General features: G+C 34.0%; 3 protein-coding genes and 1 pseudogene across 5 annotated transcripts; all 4 read right to left on the reverse strand.

Moving 5' to 3' along the window:
* Window positions 1-1,331: 1,331 nt before the first annotated feature.
* Window positions 1,332-3,227, reverse strand: LOC120171583 (polyphenol oxidase I, chloroplastic-like). Its single transcript, XM_039179258.1, has 2 exons — window positions 3,037-3,227; window positions 1,332-2,949 (listed from the first exon to the last, which is right to left on the reverse strand). The coding sequence occupies exons 1-2, from the start codon at window positions 3,144-3,146 to the stop codon at window positions 1,365-1,367; spliced, it is 1,695 nt and encodes a 564-aa protein (XP_039035189.1). The 5' UTR covers window positions 3,147-3,227; the 3' UTR covers window positions 1,332-1,364.
* A 3,798-nt stretch (window positions 3,228-7,025) lies between these two features.
* Window positions 7,026-9,442, reverse strand: LOC120171568 (annotated as a pseudogene).
* Window positions 9,443-9,507: 65 nt separating this feature from the next.
* Window positions 9,508-11,602, reverse strand: LOC120171584 (protein RER1A-like). 3 transcript variants are annotated; one of them, XM_039179261.1, is made up of 4 exons: window positions 11,388-11,602; window positions 10,469-10,828; window positions 9,923-10,103; window positions 9,508-9,805 (listed from the first exon to the last, which is right to left on the reverse strand). In XM_039179261.1, exons 2-4 carry the CDS (start codon window positions 10,816-10,818, stop codon window positions 9,752-9,754), a joined length of 585 nt encoding a protein of 194 aa, XP_039035192.1. In that variant the 5' UTR covers window positions 10,819-10,828; window positions 11,388-11,602; the 3' UTR covers window positions 9,508-9,751. The 3 variants fall into 3 exon arrangements, with proteins under 3 accessions (XP_039035192.1, XP_039035191.1, XP_039035190.1); XM_039179260.1 differs by having other exon boundaries at window positions 10,469-10,837; XM_039179259.1 differs by lacking the exon at window positions 11,388-11,602 and having other exon boundaries at window positions 10,469-10,864.
* A 4,306-nt stretch (window positions 11,603-15,908) lies between these two features.
* Window positions 15,909-17,550, reverse strand: LOC120171401 (40S ribosomal protein S25-2-like). The gene is made up of 4 exons (XM_039179104.1): window positions 17,463-17,550; window positions 17,313-17,387; window positions 17,058-17,192; window positions 15,909-16,140 (listed from the first exon to the last, which is right to left on the reverse strand). Exons 1-4 carry the CDS (start codon window positions 17,463-17,465, stop codon window positions 16,027-16,029), a joined length of 327 nt encoding a protein of 108 aa, XP_039035035.1. The 5' UTR covers window positions 17,466-17,550; the 3' UTR covers window positions 15,909-16,026.
* Window positions 17,551-19,264: the final 1,714 nt, after the last annotated feature.

The following is a 19,264-nucleotide window of genomic DNA, read 5'->3' on the forward strand; positions in this document are numbered from 1 at the left end:
CTGATTTATTACTTTTTAAAACTTTAATAAAAATAAAATTTTTATCATACATTGGTTATCATTTGTGTATCATAACCACACATATATCTTACCCTATTATATATTCTTAACCACACATGCTACCAACTACCGCACATTATGTAAAATATATATTAATATATTATCATTTATAAAAAAATATGATTAGATATTTTATTAGGTTTATAAATTTTTTAGTAACGGTTATAAATTTTATATTCGATCATTTTTTATATAAAATATGTAATTTACGTTCGAGGTTACATATATTAACAAAACGTTAAATGTTTTTTATATATAAATATTACGATAAAAAAAATTAAATTGATAAAATATTTTAATATTAATATTAGTTATTTTGGTATAAATTAAAAGTATTGACTGACCGTGTCTATTAAATAGCGTTAACTATAATTGATCCATATTAATCATCTTTGACTTTCACCACCTATTACCAATTATAACTTATATTTTATTATTAGTAGAAATCAAATTATTTAGTGATTAATTAGATCATTATTATATTTAAAGATATTAAATTCGAACACTAACAATTATGAAATATCTAATAATCTATTGTTAAATGATTAGAGTCTCGTTAATAAAAAACCCTAATGAATATTAAGTTTATTATATATTGTATATTTATTTTTCTTTAATTTTTAATAACTCTTTTTTATAACATGTTTATATTCATATATATATATATATATATATAACACGTTTATATTTATATATGTATATTCATTCGTTTACTTTTTGTAGAAATTGTGTCACTCAATCATGTAAGATTGACATAACAACTCAATGACAACTGACAAGGTACGGAGGTATACAGCTGTTTATCATTAAAGAATAATAAGACAATTATTTATTAGGCCTTCAAATATTAATTTATTTTGACATTGCCCCCAAATTTTTTTATCATTTAAGAATAATGAGATAATTACTTATTTAGGCCTTTAAATTTTAATTTATTTTGATTTTGACCCCTCATTTTTAATTGTTAATTATATTTTGTCCCCTTGAACTAAAATGCCGACTCCAACCTGATTGATACATCAATTCCTTTTCAAAGCTTGATGATAGTAAAGGTGATGAATTGAGATACGGTTTGTCGAACGAAATAATATTAATATTTTGATTGTTGCATTTTGAATATTTAGATGAAAATATAGTGTTAAATTTTTTGGTTCTTTTGGAAGGTTGTTTTGTTTACTAGGTTGTTAATATTTTGTAATGCGTTCTGTTATTGTCAGGTGTTGTAAGATTTTGATATGATTCTAAAAAAATTAAATATTTAGATACTAAAATAAATTAAAATTGATACTTTAGGTACCCTTAGTTCATTTGGTGTACTCAATTTGTATCCCTTCAATGGATACATTACTACAACTTACCGTCACCGGCGACAACGTTACCCATATGCTTTCTTCTTCATCGGCTTCCAAATCTTTCAACAGGTCCGAAACTCCCAGTTTAAGCTTTATCTTCTTCTTCATGGCGGCGCCGGGGATGTGCGCAAAGGTGCCGGCGAATTCCCTGAACCTGGGGTTCATTTTCGTTTCGTCGCTTAAGTTTACGTACACATCGAACTTCACGTAGTCGTTTCCTTTAACTTCAATGCCGTACACGACAATGGTCTCTTCTTCCTCCACCGATTTGATCTCCCTTTTCATCGACCGGGAAACTTTCACTGTGATTATACCGTCCAAAACTCGACCGTCGGGCCTGAAATCGGATACAAAAACTGGGTTTTTGTTTTCTTTGAGTTTCAACATCTGACGAGCTTGTTTTGGCGGAACCGACGGTGAAGGACGGTGGTTCAGCCATGGATGGTCGACTTCCTCGTAAGAATAACCCAGTTTCGTGATATCGAGAACATCACGAACTTTAATCTTTACTAACTTTGAATTCTGGTCGTAGAAGAAGAAGAAAGAGTCGAGCCAATCGGGATCGGTTATATCTAATTGGCGATCATTAATTTCTCTCCAAACTTCCCAGAGCCGATCGATGTTCGAATGATGGGCGTAGAAAATCGGGTCTTTCGCCGCCGAGTAAAACTTGCCCATGTCTTCTCTTCCGGGATTTAAGCCGCTTCCCATCCACGTGTGCAAAGTGTTGTGTGGCGCACTCTCGACGGTGCCCGGAGAATTACAGTAGCCATCGTGTGCTTTATATGCGCATCCCATGAACAACTCCGTTTTTCTCGCGCCGGAGACCATTTGAGTATACATAAACTTCAAGTTCACATCAATTTGTTCATCGTTGCTCACACGGGGAGGATCGTTTTCAGTGCTGTAATCTAAATCCGCCACCCGCGGTGGAAAATGCGAGAAATCGCGCTCCGTATGGAAGAAAGCTAAGTTCTTGTTGACGTAATAATCCGGTACCGGCATTCCCTCGGGGATATCCCAAGCCCAAAACGGCAACGTGAACGAGTCGTCGTCAATGAGGCTACCGAGGATCCGTTCGTGGAAGTATATCATCATGCGGTGCCAGGGGAAGAACAGCCATGTACGGTGGATGTTCACCGGCGAGTCGGAGTGGTTTAGTTGCTCGTAGGCGCCGGTGCAGAACTGGCAGTGTAACTCAGCTTGACGGGTGAAACTTCGAGGGTCGTCGTACGGCAGAGACTTCATTATCGATAAAGCCTTATTGTATTTGGCGATGAAGCTCTCGTTCAAAAGGTGCGCCGGACGGCGCACCCTTACCGGCGACAAATGATCGGGGAACTCAAATTCGACAAAGGGTACCGATTTCTCGAATCCCGGCGGGCAACAGTAAACCAAAAGATCCGGTCGGCCGTACGAGTGGTGGCAGGCCGTCATGTTCGGCCCAATAGCTCTACTCTTTGCACCGTCGCCGTCGACGCCATTGTTGAACGTTGCCCAGAACCGAAGCTTGCCCAGAATCATGCTCGTTAGTTCCCTGAAAAATCAAAATAAAAAAAACACATCATAGTTCGACTTCATATGATTATCGAACATCGAAAAATACACCAAGATTCATTCATACCCCATGTATGAGTACTGAAGTTGAGAGGATTTCATGATCCGAGAAGACGAACAAGACATAGCTACGATGAAAGCTAACGAAACTAGAAGAATCCATTTTCTTTCTGCCATGGCTAAACCTTGTTTGAATGATGAGCAAACTGAATCAAAAGGGTGAGTTCCGAATCAGCTGATCAATGGAACTCCTAGGTTTTTTGAGGATATTTAAACAGGAGAAGACGACGACGACGAAATTAAGATAAGTAAAGGGACGGGGTTGTTAATGGCGGCCACTCGTGGTTTATGGGTCACTAGTTTCTCCACGACAGTTCCTGCAGACTATTTGGAACTTTTTCGACTCATTTCCATACGTCTCTCTTTTCCTTTTGTAAGATTTTAAGTTTCCATAATTTTCACGAAACTTATTCATATTAGACAAAAATCCATATAAAGATCTAAAGATGTTCGATAAGATTAATTTTGAGTTATATTATTTATTTTTTCGAAATAATACTTTTCATAGTATACATTTTCAACGAACATCCAAAACACTTCAAATACGAGAAAATCCTCAAATCCAATTTTGATAAAATTTTATGTTTAGTTTTATAAGTTTTAAAAAAAAAGTAAATTTCAAACTTTGAAGATAACATAAATGAAGAAAATTAAACATAAGTTTTAGACCACAAGTGTAATATAATCATAAAATAATAGAAAAATATTAAGGTTGGACAAACAAATAATACAACAAGAGCAAACCCTAATTACTACGTCTCTGCATTGAAAACAACAATCCTCTCCATTCACAACAAATATCGGTTTGACATTTATGAGTCAGAAACTGAATTTAATGAACCTTAGTATTTAGATATTAAAAAATAAACTCAAATAAATATAAGGGTAAAATACATAAATGATCCCAGACTATAAGATACTACTTTATCGAGTTCAATGACTATTAAAAGTTACAAAATGATCTTCCGACTATAGATAGTTGCTTTGTTAGTCCTTCGACTATTAAATGTTACAAAATGGTCGCCCGACTGTTCATTATGTTCTAGACTCATTTTTTCGTTAAGATTTTGACAGTAGTCTGAGTTGTACGCTAGCCTACTGACTGTGATATGATAAAATCTGATCTCATAATCTCAAACGACTATCATGTCTCGATCAAAATATTAACGTCCAGATCAGATTATTGCTAATTTTTTAATGGAAAATGAAGAATTTGAAAATAATGAATAGTAGAGTGACTATTTGGTAACTTTTAATAATTGAGAAACTCAATAAAGCAATTCCCCATAGTTAGAGACTATTTTATAAATTTTAATAGTCAAATGACTTAATAAAATAGTATCCTATAGTGAGGGAATATTTATTATTTTGCCCTATATATAAATCGTTTTGGCCGGGAGTTGTTATTCATCACGTGCAATCCAACCTGTTTCGTGGATAGCGAATTTTTGCAAAAAAAAAATGATTAAAAGTCGAATTATTATTAGTTTTTTTTTCTCTAAAAGAATAGAGGAATTATTGGACGTCGATTTGATTGTAAACCTAACCTATAAAATAAACGATTTAGACAAAGAAAATATTTACAATACCTGAATAAAAAATTAATCTCTCCGTCTCGTCATTTTTGTCGTTTTAATTTTTATAATTATTTCACTTAAAGTATCGTATTAAAAAAATAATAAATAGCAACACTTGTTTTTATTATTTCGTTCTTTATATTCCATCTTTGTATATCTACTAAAATAAACCCATCAATAAATTTTAGGGTAAAGTGTATAAATAGTCCTTGAACTTTTAGGCCGTGTGCATTTTGGTCACCCGACTTTTAAAACTTGTAATACAGACATCGAATTTTTAGTTCGTTTTCAGTAAGTTCCCCGACGTTACCTCTTGTTAGTTTTATTTGACATGACACTTACATCTCGTAACCCTCCTATTCTCCTCATTCTCACCTATAAAATCCCACATCTCCCATGCTTCTCTTTCTCATCCTGTAATTCTTGAATCACTTGAATTCCACCATATTTGTCCCTGTTTTCACCTTCATGTTTCTAGTGTTTTTTATTTTTTTTATGGGTATTTGTTTTGTGGTTTTAACTATGATAGTTTCAGGGTTTGAGAAGCGTTCGAAGCTTCATTTCTTCGGTGATGATTCGTTGGACAAAATGGGTCTTAGGCTAATTGATTTTGAATCACTTGAACAGGTCTTGCATGCCACCCAGTGCACCATCATCTCCGCCATCGACAACCATTTCTTCGACGCTTATGGGTTATCGGAATCAAGCTTGTTCGTTTATCCGAACAAGATCATCATCAAAACCTGTGGGATCACTCAACTTCTTAAATCGGTTCGCCCATGCTATCACTCCATGAATAGAGACAACGATGATCATTACTCGACGATTCACGTTATGCCTGAAGACGATTACAGCTACGCTATCTTCAAGTGCATCGACTTCGTTTACGATAGAGACGTCGAAGTCGAGACCTTAAAAAAAGTCATTCAGGTTTTTAAGTTGACTATGATTTTGATTTCCACGATGAGTAATAACCGTGAAGTATGGACAGAGGTGGCGTGTGCTATGGAATCGTTGGGACTCAAATGTTAGACTTTCACAATGGATAAGTTCCCCGTCGTTGGTATCATCATTTTCCAAACATTCACAGCAATAACTCGCCGAAAATAACATCGAAAAAACACCAACACCAACGATAAAGGTAGATAAAAAGAAAATCGTGGTGAAGGGATTTTAGTTAAGAAGAATAAGAATAACAAGTTTTACTTTATGAGGAGGGGTTAATGGGAGGTAAGTGTCGTATCAAATAAAACTAACAGAAGGTAACGACGGAGATCTTATTGAAAACGAACTAAAAATTTGATGATTATATTACAAGTTTTAAAAATTAGAAGACCAAAATACAAGCGACTTAAAATTCGGTAACTATTTGTGTACTTTACCTTAATTTTAAGAAAAGAATGATGTTATCATTTAAGAGGACAACTGCAAAATATAAACATTTATTTTCAAAAAGAGAAGAGTTATTTCATCGGTAGAAGAGGACAACCAGTAAATATAAAAGAAAATTAACTATTTGAAAAGTTATTGTTTTTAAAAAATTGAGTGAATTACGTATTTAATATCTAAACTATTAGTTTTGATTCGTTTTAATACTTAAAATTTTAATTTTTTTTAAAACCATATATTACATTTAATTTTTATTCCGTTTTAGTATCTACATGTTAAAAACTTAACCAATAAAAAGAGGCCAAATCATACCTAAGCATTTAATTATTTAAAAATCACACTAATTATACATTTTATAATTAAAATTTAAAATTACACTAATTATATTATTTTAATTAAATTTAGCATTCCATGTATAATTAAAATTACAACCGTATATATATATCAAATATATATTAATATTAATTATACATTTTATACAAGCACAATTAAAATTGTACATGTGTAACTTATTTATAAATTGTTCTTTTTAACATCGGGGTGTGACCCTGTAAGTTCATGTAACATTAGTAATAATTATTAGAGTCATTCTAATATTACAAACAAGGAGTGACATCTAGCAATATATCATTGTCACTTAAGTTACAGGAAGTGATGATTTAATATAATCTTCGTGATTAATTATTTTAATGTATTACATCCTTTTGTCCTTTATATCTAGAACAAACACAAGTCTTGGAATAGTCACACTTATATAACCCATCTATTATTTCTTGATATCTAGAGTAGACTATAATAAACGAATAATTTGTCATATCTCATATCAACACATTCGAGTGTGACCATACATTTTTAGTCTCACTCAATCAAATGATCTGTGATATTTTTTCAATTATGTAGGATTGACAAATTCTATTTCGATCATTCACACCCCACTACATATATCGTGATATGTTCAATTTCAGTCTTAACTGTATTATTATTGTCCATGTCTATGTCCATAATCAATCAATCAATTGTTTAATTTCATCCAAAGTTGTATCTTTCAAAACTTTAAGTTGCTCCAGTCATGCTTGCGCGCTCCTTTACCTTTCCGCGCTTTCCCGTTCTTTCCCTTCTTCGAACCGCCTTTTCCTAGTATACCAGTTCCCTGAGCCCTGGCATCATTTTTCATCTGACGATCAACAAAGACTTTACCCTTCCCGGCCCTAACTTGAACCCCTTTCTTCGAGACCACGTATTCCTTCTGGGGCTTTTGGGGCGTAGTCTTCTTGTAAAGTTGTTCAATTTGCTTCCACTTTGACCGCTCGGAGATGTCGGCTTGGTCTAATATGATGTTTGTTTTCTGGCGGACCTTGTCTAGCTTTTTCATTGCAATCCACTTCTTTCGAGCCTTTGCCTCTGCAAATTGCTTAGCCGACCGAGCATTGATCTCTTTGAATTGTGCTGGCATTGCAGCAATTTCTTCCTTTGTAACAGGCTTAATTGGTTGACAATGCCTCTTTTCTTCATCTAAGAACCACTTGGGTAAGCCATCATCATGAAACATATAATTATTACACGCATCGTCGAGAGTTTGATCCCTTTGCTTTTTCCTGAGCGTCTTCTTAGCACAAGCTGATATCTCAGCTTTCGTCTCAACGTCATCATCTTCCGAGTCATCTGAGGATGAGTCATCACTGGAATCGGTAGCTGGAGCTGGGACAATCTCAAAATCATCCTCTGCCTTGGAAGCCTGGAGTTTGGTGCTTTTGGGGTCTGCAGCATTGTTTTCTTTATTTTCCTTGGCCTTGTTCGGAATATCGAGTTTTTCATCCTGTTTTTTCTTTACTTTGGACCTCTCTGGAATTGCTGGCCTTTCCTCTTTATTATCGGTCTCCATTTCATCGTCGCTGTTGTATTTCCCTAAATCCCCTTGCTCTACGGCTTCAGCAAAAATATCCCGACTGAACCACCTGTTTGTAATCTCCTCCTGAGTTGGTCCTTCCCTGTCATCTAGTAAGAGGATTTGCTTCAGGATCAGCCTCTTCCATATCCGAATCATGATCAGAAAGAATAATATCACCATCACCACCCTGAACAGCCATGAACGGAAATTCAATAAACAATATTCGACATTTATAAACAACCTTCGTCATTATCTACAAGGTTAATAAACAGAGAATGTTAGAAATTATATACACACACATATCAGTCGTGAGAAGCAGATACTAACCTTCTGCGTTCTTCATCAGAATCAATATCACTGGATGACTCATATTCAGTGCTTTCTTCTCGGTTTTGTTCATCTTCGCTACCCCTCAGCTCAACATTGCCATCATCATACTCGGTGGAATCAGCTGCCACAAGATCTTTCTTACCCTAGAGATAGTAATTGACTGACATCAATGAATGTTTCTACCAAAGTAGAAAGCTTAAGACAACCCAAGTAACTTTTCAGGAAATACCAAAGAACCACAACTGTAGGCAACAGTTTAGTATTGCACAGTAACGCATGCCAGAGCATTGTTTCAGTTAACAAAGTATAAGTAAATGGAAACGATGCTAAGAATAAAACCTGCCTTTGTTCAGAAACAGTAGATTAATAATCATTAAGGTTAAACGTCAACTATACCCCTGGTTCGAATGACATAACTGCAGCCTTGTGATGAGTGTCAGTTTAGTCGTCTTTTATACTTGCAGTAATAAATTGTATTTTTACTAGTTACAAACATTATTGGAGTTATCCAGTTTGCAGCCTTGGTAAAACAAACCTTAATGGAAGTAAGAGAGAACAACTCATGATCAACGTAACCCTCTTCCAGGGCATCTACTTGCATTCCAGTTGCCTTCCGTGATTTTTCCTGCAAAACAACAACGTAACAAATCATCAAATAAACGAGTGTGCATGAAAACATCCTACAACAAAGTGGAACGCCATAAATATCCATCACCCCTATAAGATGAAAGAGTGATTCTTTCAAAAAGATTACCAGATATCATTTAATCACTATATTGTAGATACATAATCAATGGTACAATCACAAAATTCGTTCCATTCATGATTTGTTGCATGGTAACGTGCACCAAGACATAAATATAGGGATCAGAGTTTTCTTAATAAGCAATAAACCTTTGCTCGTCATTTTGCAAGAAGCTTCTTTTCTCTTTTCTTCTTATGCTACATGGCATATGTAATCGAATGATTATTTTATAATTTTTAATAATTGAAAGACTTAATAAAATAATACCGACTAATACCCTATAGTCGAAAGACCATTTATGTACTTTATCCTATAATATATGTACATACTTTGATAGGATGCTCAATGTGATATCCGCACTCGTAAAATATCTGAGACGTGTTGCTACCTACACATGTAAAATGTTAAAATATATGATCTCTCACTCCATGTATTATTAAACACCATTGGTGCTAAATCAACTAACAAGTACCGCATTTGACATTTTGACAAAATACATGTACCTAATTGGATGTTTAAAAAAAATACATATTCCATGAGTAAACTGTCACTAACAACAAGCTACTCATATATAAGGGCAAAGGAGAGAAACAATAGTTTGTTGTATACATTTACTGGCCAATAATCTCAGAAACTTTGATCAAATCTTGGCAATGCATATAAACAAAAAAGTTTTAGTTCTGGGAAGTCAGTGTCTTCTGCATGTTAAAACAAAATCCATAAACAACATAAATGCATCTTCTCCGAAGGCGAAAATCTACTATAACGAATCGTCGTCCGAATGCTACTTCCCTCAATCGCCACGGTAGCCACTGCTACTCGCAGAAGCTTTCTTACCCGTATACTTCTGTCACGTAAACAAGGACAGATATTAGACTTCCCTGTTTCTACTAAAAGCAAAAGGTTATCATTGATAGATTTGCAAATATAGGAGTGGAAGTAATTCTTCGGTTCACGAGCTGACCTGCTTTCCGATGTTGAACGGGATATACTTGTACTTGATCATGTGTCCGATCTGACGCCTCATCGTAAGAACGAAGAGAACGACCCAATAACATAGCAATATAGGCCAAAAGACAGGAACATCAAACACGGAGAAGAAAGTCATGAGAAATGCTATGCAAAAAGCCTTTGTCATGGTGTACCTGGAAAAAATCATGAAAATTAAGAATTCTATTCATACATTAATACGCATTCATTTAGCATCAGTTCAACAACGAACATCAAAGATGACGAAATATGATAGACAACCACATGAAGTTTACTACTTTCTCTACCCGACGAAACCCGAACGTGGAAGCACATGTTCCTACATATCTTCTCTTTTCAGTAAACAATAAAGAGTATGTTTCCACGATCCATCTATCTCGAAAATCAGACAGTGCTTTCGAGTTGGCCTAAATAGATCAACAAACCTCGAGTACAATGTTGCCTCAGGCACAGACCATACAAAGGAGCAATTACAGCTTCATTACAGGTGGGACGTGAAAGACAATAGTTTTTCGATTACCAGAATTTAAACTCGGGTAGCCTACGAATAAACGGCTTGAATTCATCTGAGCCTTTCGTCGGCAACACAGGTCCATCGGAGCCTTCGAGTTCAGGATCAATGAGCGGAGACAAAAACCTGATTAGCAAATTCAGCAGGTAGATCCCCAGACCATACGAGACGATGTAAAACCCCTGAACATAATAGACCCGCAAACAGTAGATAGCTACCACAACAAGGGTTCCAATCCACCTATAAGTCGAATGCGGAGTTGACTTATCCAGATAATACTGATACATCCTCCACACCTCGTGACCCCATTGAGGTAACGGCGATGTCACCGATGCTCCATCTCCTCCAATTCCCTCCATTCGGTATCAGCTTCAAATGTTATAAAAGAAGAATCCAATCAACTTAGGCACAAGGATTCACTAAAAGTTCTCAAAAACATCACTGTTAAGCACTTCTAGTTGTGTAAATCATCAGATATAAGCATCACAACGTATGAACTAGATAGTAATTTTCAATCAATGAATCCAATCCAGAGAAAAACCCTAATGCTACGTTTGTTCACCATGAAATCGTATAAAAATCTCATCATCAAAATCCAGAATCTGCTACAAAAAAAACCCATAAACTAAAATGCAACAAAAAACCAATCACACATCACCAGAAACCCAGAGTTTCCTAGAAAACATGAGATCCCAAAAACTTTCCCTAAACTTTCTCACCATCCAAACAACAGAACCCAGTGTGTTTAAAAGTAGACACCTAAACTTCAAAAACCCAGATCCAGAAAACAACAAAGCCCTATATTTTATAGCATAGAATCGTTGAATAAAAAACAAGTTGAGATCTTTATGAACAATGAACATAAAACTGAAAAGAAGAAGAAGCTTTGAACTATAAAAAGAAAATAGTGAACTGAGAAAAGGGTTACCTCAAAAGGACTAAGCTTTGGATTCTATGAGAAATTATGAAACGTTCTTTGGGGTGTTTTGTGACAAAAATGAAGCAAAGAGCCGATAAACTAGGAGATCTATTCGGAGATATTTCCCTTTTTTTACCGCGTTTTTTTGGTTTTGCCGACGGTGACACGGCCGTCGAAAATAACGGAGCCGCCAAAACGGGAGAAATTTAGAGTTTGCCTTTTTTTTGGGGCTTACTGTAGATAAGTATAGTTATGTTGGCCTTGTATTGTTAAATGGGTAAAGGTCTTTGATTAAATTTTAGAGTAAATTATGAGTTTAGTACTTAAACTATTAATTTTAGTCCGTTTTTGTATATAAACTTTTAATTTTTTTAAAATCATACTTAAAGTTTAGTTTTTATTTCACTTTAGTACCCTGTTCAATATTTAACGTTAAATTTTGAAAAAAACGCGTTAAATTTTTAAAGGTGGGTACTAAATTAAAACAAAAACTAAATGTTATGTATGATTTTAAAAAAACTAAAAATCTAAGTACTAAAACAGATCAAAATTGATAGTTTAAGTACAAAATATATTATTTATCTCTAAATTTTATTTTTCCTCTATCGATGTTTTAAGAGTAATGATTTGATGATGAACGTTATCAATTTATAATAAATTGGTCACTAATTGTTAATGATCATTATCGGAGGCAATGAAATACGATTTTATGTTAAATCGGTTAATGCGACACTTTTTGGTCACACAAGACAGTTACATTATCGCTCTTTTATTTCTTATCGATGTTCTATACGGTAGTCTATAGAAAATCACAAAAGGATAGCCCGATTCACTAAATTATTTGAAAATTTCATGTACTTAAGTTTGATTAGCCATTACGGTGTATGAACGAGTTGAAACCGAAGACAAGTACGAATTGAATGCATTCATGCTTAACCCTATAATTATTTATGATATAAGATCGTTGGTTGAGATGAAATAAAAAATAGCCACGAAGCAGTTAATGGTGTACAAATATTAGTCACCCTTCTAATATTATTACTCATTTAACTATTATATTTATTTTAAAGATAAATTATCTTTGGTTATCGATTTATTCTAGCATTTATGTTTTGTTCATTCATATGTACTTTTTTTATTAAAAAAATCGTACCATTATTTTTCAAGCTATTAAATTTGATCGTGATGATATATTTAAGGATGAACATGAGTCGATTGGATCAAATTTTTGTCGACCCGCCCAAAAAAAATATAATCTCCGTTTGAAGCTAACACAAATTTAGAGATAACTTTATTCGACTCGAATAGGGATAGTCAAAATATTCGAACCTGACGGGTCTCGACTCGACGCTATAGGAGCGGATTTTTTTAAAAAAAATTGAGTCTCGAAACGGGATTTGTTATATGATATAAAATTTTGGAGTGGGTCGGGTCCGGGTTCTAAGTGAAAAATCACCGACATGATCGGATCATATTAATTTATATATATAATATTTTAGGTATGTTTATTTTTATTTTATTAAATTTTAATTATTAAATATAAAAATTATTATAAAATATATTGATTTAACCATTTAAAATATTATAAATATATTATTTTAATTATTTAAAAATTAATATATTCAGGTCGAGTCGGAGTTTTAATCTAAAATTTGGGACAAGTCCGGATAGAAAAAAACCTAAAATCTTTTGAGGCGGAGTCGGGTTTTAGATATATATATATATATATTTAATATTTTAAGAATTTTTATTTTTATATTATTAAAATATATTTTTTAATGATTAAAATATAAAAAATATTATAAAATATATTTATTTAACCATTTAAAATATAATAAATAATTATAAATATATATTATTTTAATTATTTTAAAATTAATATATTTGGGTTGAGTCGGAGTTTTAGTCTAAAATTCAGGACGAGTCCAGGTAGAAAAAAACTAAAAAAAAATTAGGCGGGTCGAGTTTTAGATATACGTTTTTGGGTCGAGGACAGGACCAGGATTTTAAATAACGGTCCGATCCCGCAATAGTGCCCGCGAAATAGCAATAGCGTTGTCTTCCGATATACTTGCTATATCCGCAATAGCACCCGCTATGGCCACAATTACGGTAAATGGGACATGACCGAAAATACGACAGAGACCGCGATTTGAATCCAATTGATCGAACCCGTCGAATTCAGATGTCAAATTCAGATCTCGTGCCCAAAAGATATAGTACAATATAATAACAGTTTTAATTCACATTGACAGCTAAGTAGGTTATATTCGTGAGGGCTAATTCCAGCAATAATGCGACTACTATTGCAATGACAAACTGTAAACTTCAATCCTGATGTTGAGCTCGTGGATTAAGTAGAGAAATAAATGCATTAGGGATCGCAAACAAGGGTTCCACCTTCGATCCGACAACTAGTCTGTTCAAGAGCCAATTCGAAGAAGCCTCATCCGTCGATGTTCGAGTTCATAGACGGCGGTGCAAACTGAAGGATAATGTCTCTCAACGTGAGAACGCCTTGTGGACGCTCTGAACCGTCGACCTGAAAACTGAAATCGCTTTTGGTTCCAGCGACATTCTTCATCGCTTGTTTGAGTGTGTTGGTTTTCTTGTTAGTGACCGGCGTGTCCATTCTCGGGAGGTACTCGTTTAATAGCCGAAGCATCCCTGCAGATAAAGGAGCCCCTGTGTCTCGGTCGATGGTAGGATCGTGGTCCGGGTTGGTAGTCTCCCTATGAATGAATTCCTCCACGGTCATAGTCCTGTAACACAGTATAAAGTCTATTAAGTGTTATGACATGGCAATGGGCGGCAGTTCATGTTGCATCGGAAGAAAACGTTTCTCACTTTCGATCATGGAAGATCTTATCGTTCTCCATTAGAAGGTACACATCGCTGTTTCGGACACTACCGATAAGCCTTTGCGTTTGTCTCTCGACGACCACAATGACGCCTATTCGACTCTTGAACAGGATACGGAGAGCCTCTGCTACGCTCTTGTCACCATACACACGACTTACACAAACTCGTTTTTGAACCTGAATACGAATACGACAAAACTAAAAACAGGATACGGAAAACTCAAATGATGCATTGTAAAGAAATGTTTGGGTTTTATCCTACCGAAAGTGAGTCCATCGGATCGAAACAACCGTTGAGTCCATCGGATCAAGTGATAACAAAATCAGGCGGTTTTTCTGCAATACTGTCGAACCAAGTGAGTCCATCGGATCGAAACAACCGTTGAATAACCGTATTCTATCATACAGTAATAACAAAATCAGTTTTTTCACTATGCCTTAAAATATACCTGCGTTACTAAACCTATGACCTGAAGATGAGATCGGTCGATGACCGGCACAACTTATCTGCCCTCGTTGTCTCTTCTGCTTCCTTCATTACATCTTCTAGTTGTCGCAAATCTGCCCTCCTTGTATCTTCCATACGTTTGTTGTTTATGTTCATGCCCTTTCTTGCGTCTAGATGTTTCTCTTAGTTTCGTTTTCATGCATGTGGATACTTGGTACTATGTAAACAAGGCCACGCGTGGTTGAACTACCACGTGGAGTCTAATGCGTTGACATTCAGAAGTATTATAAAATAAGGTAAAGGATAAACAACATAATTAGTACCTAAACTACCAGTTTTGATATGTTTTAGTGCCTGAACTTTTAGTTTTTCAAAACCATGCCTAACATTTATTTTTTTGTTTCATTTTAGTATCCGCTGTTAAAAAGTTAACTCATTTAGTACCTAAACTATTAGTTTTGATCGGTTTTAGTACCTAAACTTTTAATCTTTTCAACATTTAACGTTAAATTTTAAACAAAGAACTAAAATAAAACAAAAACTAAACTTTATGTATAATTTTAAAAAAATTAAAAGTTTAGGTACTAAAACAGACCAAAACTAATATTTTAGATACTAAACACATAATTTACTCTAATATAAACTATGTAATTAATCTTCCAATTATTTGTGATTATGTTTTAGTCACCCAATAATTTTTTTTAAAAAAAAAATCATATCTATAATCACATTTTTTATTCATTTTGATAACCCACTATTTAAAAATAAATATAACTACTAATGATATGATATTATCTTATTATGACAAACTAATATCATCTTTAACTTTTTAAAGATAGATGACCAAAACAAATAAAACATAAGTTTAAATGCAATTTAAAAAGAAATTTGGATGATTAAAACAAAACTACGATAACAGAAGAGTGACTAAATACATAGTTTATCCTATAAAATAAACTAGGACTTGGTCCATTACTAAAACCTCTATTGATTATTTTGATGAATATTGACATCAAATGGATAATACATAAGCAACACACATAAGAGATTTTACTGCAAATGCAGTACTTGGATGGAAATGCAACTTCTTTTTCAGGCAAAACCATATGCCAAAATCTCATTTAGAGGATAAATTTAGGAATCCTAGTGGCTAAAACAAAGCAAAAAAAATATGGAAAAAATCCATTAAACCATAATAAAAAAGAAACTGTAGCTCACTCATTATAGAAAGATCCCACTTAAGAGTGTTCTTTGGTAAAAAGAAATTAATTCATAGCCGTCAAGCTAAGGAAATGGAAATGACACAGAGAACTAAATAAACAAAAATATAACAGAACGTCTAGGTGTTTGTTGCCCTAGTGTAAATCTGCTGGCTTGAATGAGAAGACACCAACCGAATCAACCCTTTCGCCATCAATTCTCGAATGGCCTTCCTTGCAAGTGATCCGTTAATCTGCGAGGCATATGCAAAACCATATTAGACATGATAACAGAATGCTGGTTTTCATTTAATGGTGTTCACTCATGCATCTACAGGAGAAGATATATAAAACGAGGCAAAACTAATTTTTCTTTAAGAAGCACTACCATATTTGTCGTCTGAAGAATGAACACAAATCAGAAAGGGAAAGGGAGCAAATGTTCTAGAACTAAGCCCTTGCGGGTAACATCCCAACTCTACGACAAATACACAAATATACATGCATTAATCAGACAACAAGAAGTTTATGAAATTCTCTCCTATATTGGCCTGATGTTACTCGTGCATCTATGGGTGGGGACGGATATAAAAGGCAGCAAACCAGATCGTCATATAGGTGCACTCCCATAATGACTTGATGCATTCAGTATTTTACTTGCGGCTAAGAACGAACAAAAGATGGCAAGGAAAAGGGAGCACATGGCCTAGAACTAAGCCCTTGTGGGTAACATCCCAACTCTACAAAAAATGCATATATATATACATTAATCAGACAGTAACAAGTTTACAAACTCCTCCCTATTTGTGTGTATATCACTTTTAATTTGGTTAAACCGCATTGCATTTGCACAATTTACAGTAATATGATACAAATTCTAGTAAAGTTCGATATGAATTCACCTGGAAAATAACCAAAAAACCAGGATATATGATAAATCCCTTAAAAAGACCCCCTATAATCCAGTTTCCAAAAAGGGTACCCAAAATCATCGATCCATAGATCTCTACCTCCAGACAACTGACAACACATAGATGATCAAACTAAAACCACATGTAATAAAAATGCAACACATCAAGCAAAAAAACTACATATAATCAAAAAGGCAAAACAGAACCATACACGACCAAATCAAACGTTAAAGCATAAAAAAGGAAAATGGAAAAGTTACCCTCAAACGGTCAGACAAAATAGAGGGAGTGATGAGCTTGTATTTAGGAGCCTCCGAGAGAAGCTTATCATAGGTAGCCTGGTCAAACAGCACCATGTTGTTCACCTTCTCCTTTTGCTTTCCCTTGCTCCACTTCTGTTAATACACACACAAAAACAGAGAAGAAGAAGAAGAAGAAGAAGAAACCCCATTTCTTATCCAACTCTAAAATGCATTAAAACCAACATCATTGAATAAAACATTAAAGAATCCGACCTTCTTCTTCTGCTTTCCACCTCCAGACTTTGCAGGCTTAGAGGAAGGAGGAGGGGCCTTGTCTTTCATCGGAGCCTGTAAAAAATGAAAACACAAATTTAGGGTTTGGATTGAAAGACGAGGGGACGAAGATGATCAAAAGAAACGTACCATCCGATCTGCTCAAGCCTCGAAGTGGAGAGAGAATGGGTATTCAACGAAGGTGCAGTTTTAGGGTTTGGGATTTTAGAGTGTGGTGAGAGATTTTAACTATGGAGGGTTGATCGTTGTTGCCCTAGATATGGATGCGGCGTCGTTTTGCTTCGGTTTTCCTTGAACCCATATCAGTTTTGGGCCTCTGTCCGAAAAGACTTTCAACAGGCCGAAAAGGAAATTCTGGTTAAATCGCTCCTTGTAAATATTTAGGGTAAACTACGTGTTTAATAGGGGTATTTAAAGTTCAGTTTTAACCAAATTAACCAATTGAATCAAAGTTTTTTCGGTTAATCAATCAATTAATTTTTTGTTCTGTAAGTTAATTGATAAGAATTTTTTAAACTACAGTTATCAGTTAATTCGGTTCCAAATCGATTAATTAGTCGAAATTTAAAATATTATATATATTATATATAATTTATATATTAGGAGTTTTTAAACTTCGATTTTAACTGAATTAACCGAAAATATTAAATATAGAATATATATTAATTATAAATATCAGTTATTTCGGTTAACCGACATATTAACATAACTTTATTCGGTTAGATTAAAAATTTTCGAAAAAAATCGGTTAGGTTAACGGTTTTTTGGTAGTATGTTTTGATCAGTTAAACAAACTGACCGATTGAACACCCCTAACGCTTAGTATCTAAACTATCAATTTTATTCCATTTTAGTACCTAAACTTTCAATTTTTTAAAAAGCATACCTAACTTTTAATTTTTGTTTCATTTTAGTACCCGCTGTTAAAAACTTAACGCTTTTAGTATTTAAACTATCAGTTTTTGTCCGTTTTATTACCTAAAATTTCAATTGTTTTCAAAATTTAACGTTAAGTTTTTAACGGGATACTAAAATGAAACAAAAACTAATTCTTAGGCATGATTTTGAAAAAAATTAAAAATTTAGATACTAAAATGGACCAAATGTGATAGTTTAGATACTAAACGCATAATTTACCCAAATACTTAATGTAAAAAATAAAATTTATTTAATAAATAATTATAAGTGGAAACACAATTAATTTGTATACGATTTTATCAACTTTTTTTATCTAAATTTTATATGATTTTAATACTATAATTTAATTGATAAACAATCAAAATAGAGAATAAAAAATTGGAAGTCTATGAAGATTCGAGGTTTTAATCTATGACTTGATATGTAAATTTACTTTATAATCCAATATTTATTCTTATAAGTTTGATATTAAGGGTTAGAGTTTGAAGTTAGTTCATTAAGTCGATTAAATCTATCACTCCTATAGCAGTCTTTGGTGCTCGAAACCCGTGATCTCTAAGAATGATAACTATTTTTTAATCATTGAGGTCAATGTTTTTAAGGGTAAAGTACACAATTGGTCCTCTGACTATATGATACTACTTTGTTGAGTCCTATGACTATTAAAAGTTACAAGATAGCCCTCTGACTATAGGGAGTTGCTTTGTTAACCCCCTCGAATATTAAAAGTTACAAAGTGATCACCTGACTATTTATTATGTTTCAAACTAGTCATTTTATGTTAAAAATTAATAACAATCTGAGCTGAACGTTAACTTGCCGACCAAGATATGATCTCATAATCTCAAACGACTATCATATCTCAATCAGCACGTTAACATCTAGCTCAGACGATCGTTCATTTTTTAACAATAAAGGGCGAGTTTGGAACATAATGAATAGTCAGATGACAATTTTGTAACTTTTAATAGCCGAGGGACTCAGTAAAGCAACTCACTATAGTTGGGGGACTA

Source organism: Hibiscus syriacus, unplaced genomic scaffold (genome assembly GCF_006381635.1).
Source record: "Hibiscus syriacus cultivar Baekdansim isolate YM2019G1 unplaced genomic scaffold, ASM638163v2 tig00111834_pilon, whole genome shotgun sequence".
NCBI lineage: Eukaryota > Viridiplantae > Streptophyta > Magnoliopsida > Malvales > Malvaceae > Hibiscus > Hibiscus syriacus.

Excerpts from the sequence above, each read along its gene's own strand:
- LOC120171583 (XM_039179258.1), bottom strand. The coding sequence starts at position 3,146 with ATGGCAGAAAGAAAATGGATTCTTCTAGTTTCGTTAGCTTTCATCGTA. Across the intron at positions 2,950-3,036 it reads CTTCAGTACTCATACATGGG|GGAACTAACGAGCATGATTC; the intron begins GTATGAATGAAT and ends TTGATTTTTCAG.
- LOC120171401 (XM_039179104.1), bottom strand. Across the intron at positions 17,193-17,312 it reads GTGGAAAGCAGAAGAAGAAG|AAGTGGAGCAAGGGAAAGCA; the intron begins GTCGGATTCTTT and ends GTGTATTAACAG. Across the intron at positions 16,141-17,057 it reads TTTTGTCTGACCGTTTGAGG|ATTAACGGATCACTTGCAAG; the intron begins GTAACTTTTCCA and ends TATGCCTCGCAG.
- LOC120171584 (XM_039179261.1), bottom strand. The coding sequence starts at position 10,818 with ATGGAGGGAATTGGAGGAGATGGAGCATCGGTGACATCGCCGTTACCT. Across the intron at positions 10,104-10,468 it reads CTACCCGAGTTTAAATTCTG|GTACACCATGACAAAGGCTT; the intron begins GTAATCGAAAAA and ends GATTTTTTCCAG. Across the intron at positions 9,806-9,922 it reads CGTTCAACATCGGAAAGCAG|AAGTATACGGGTAAGAAAGC; the intron begins GTCAGCTCGTGA and ends TTTACGTGACAG.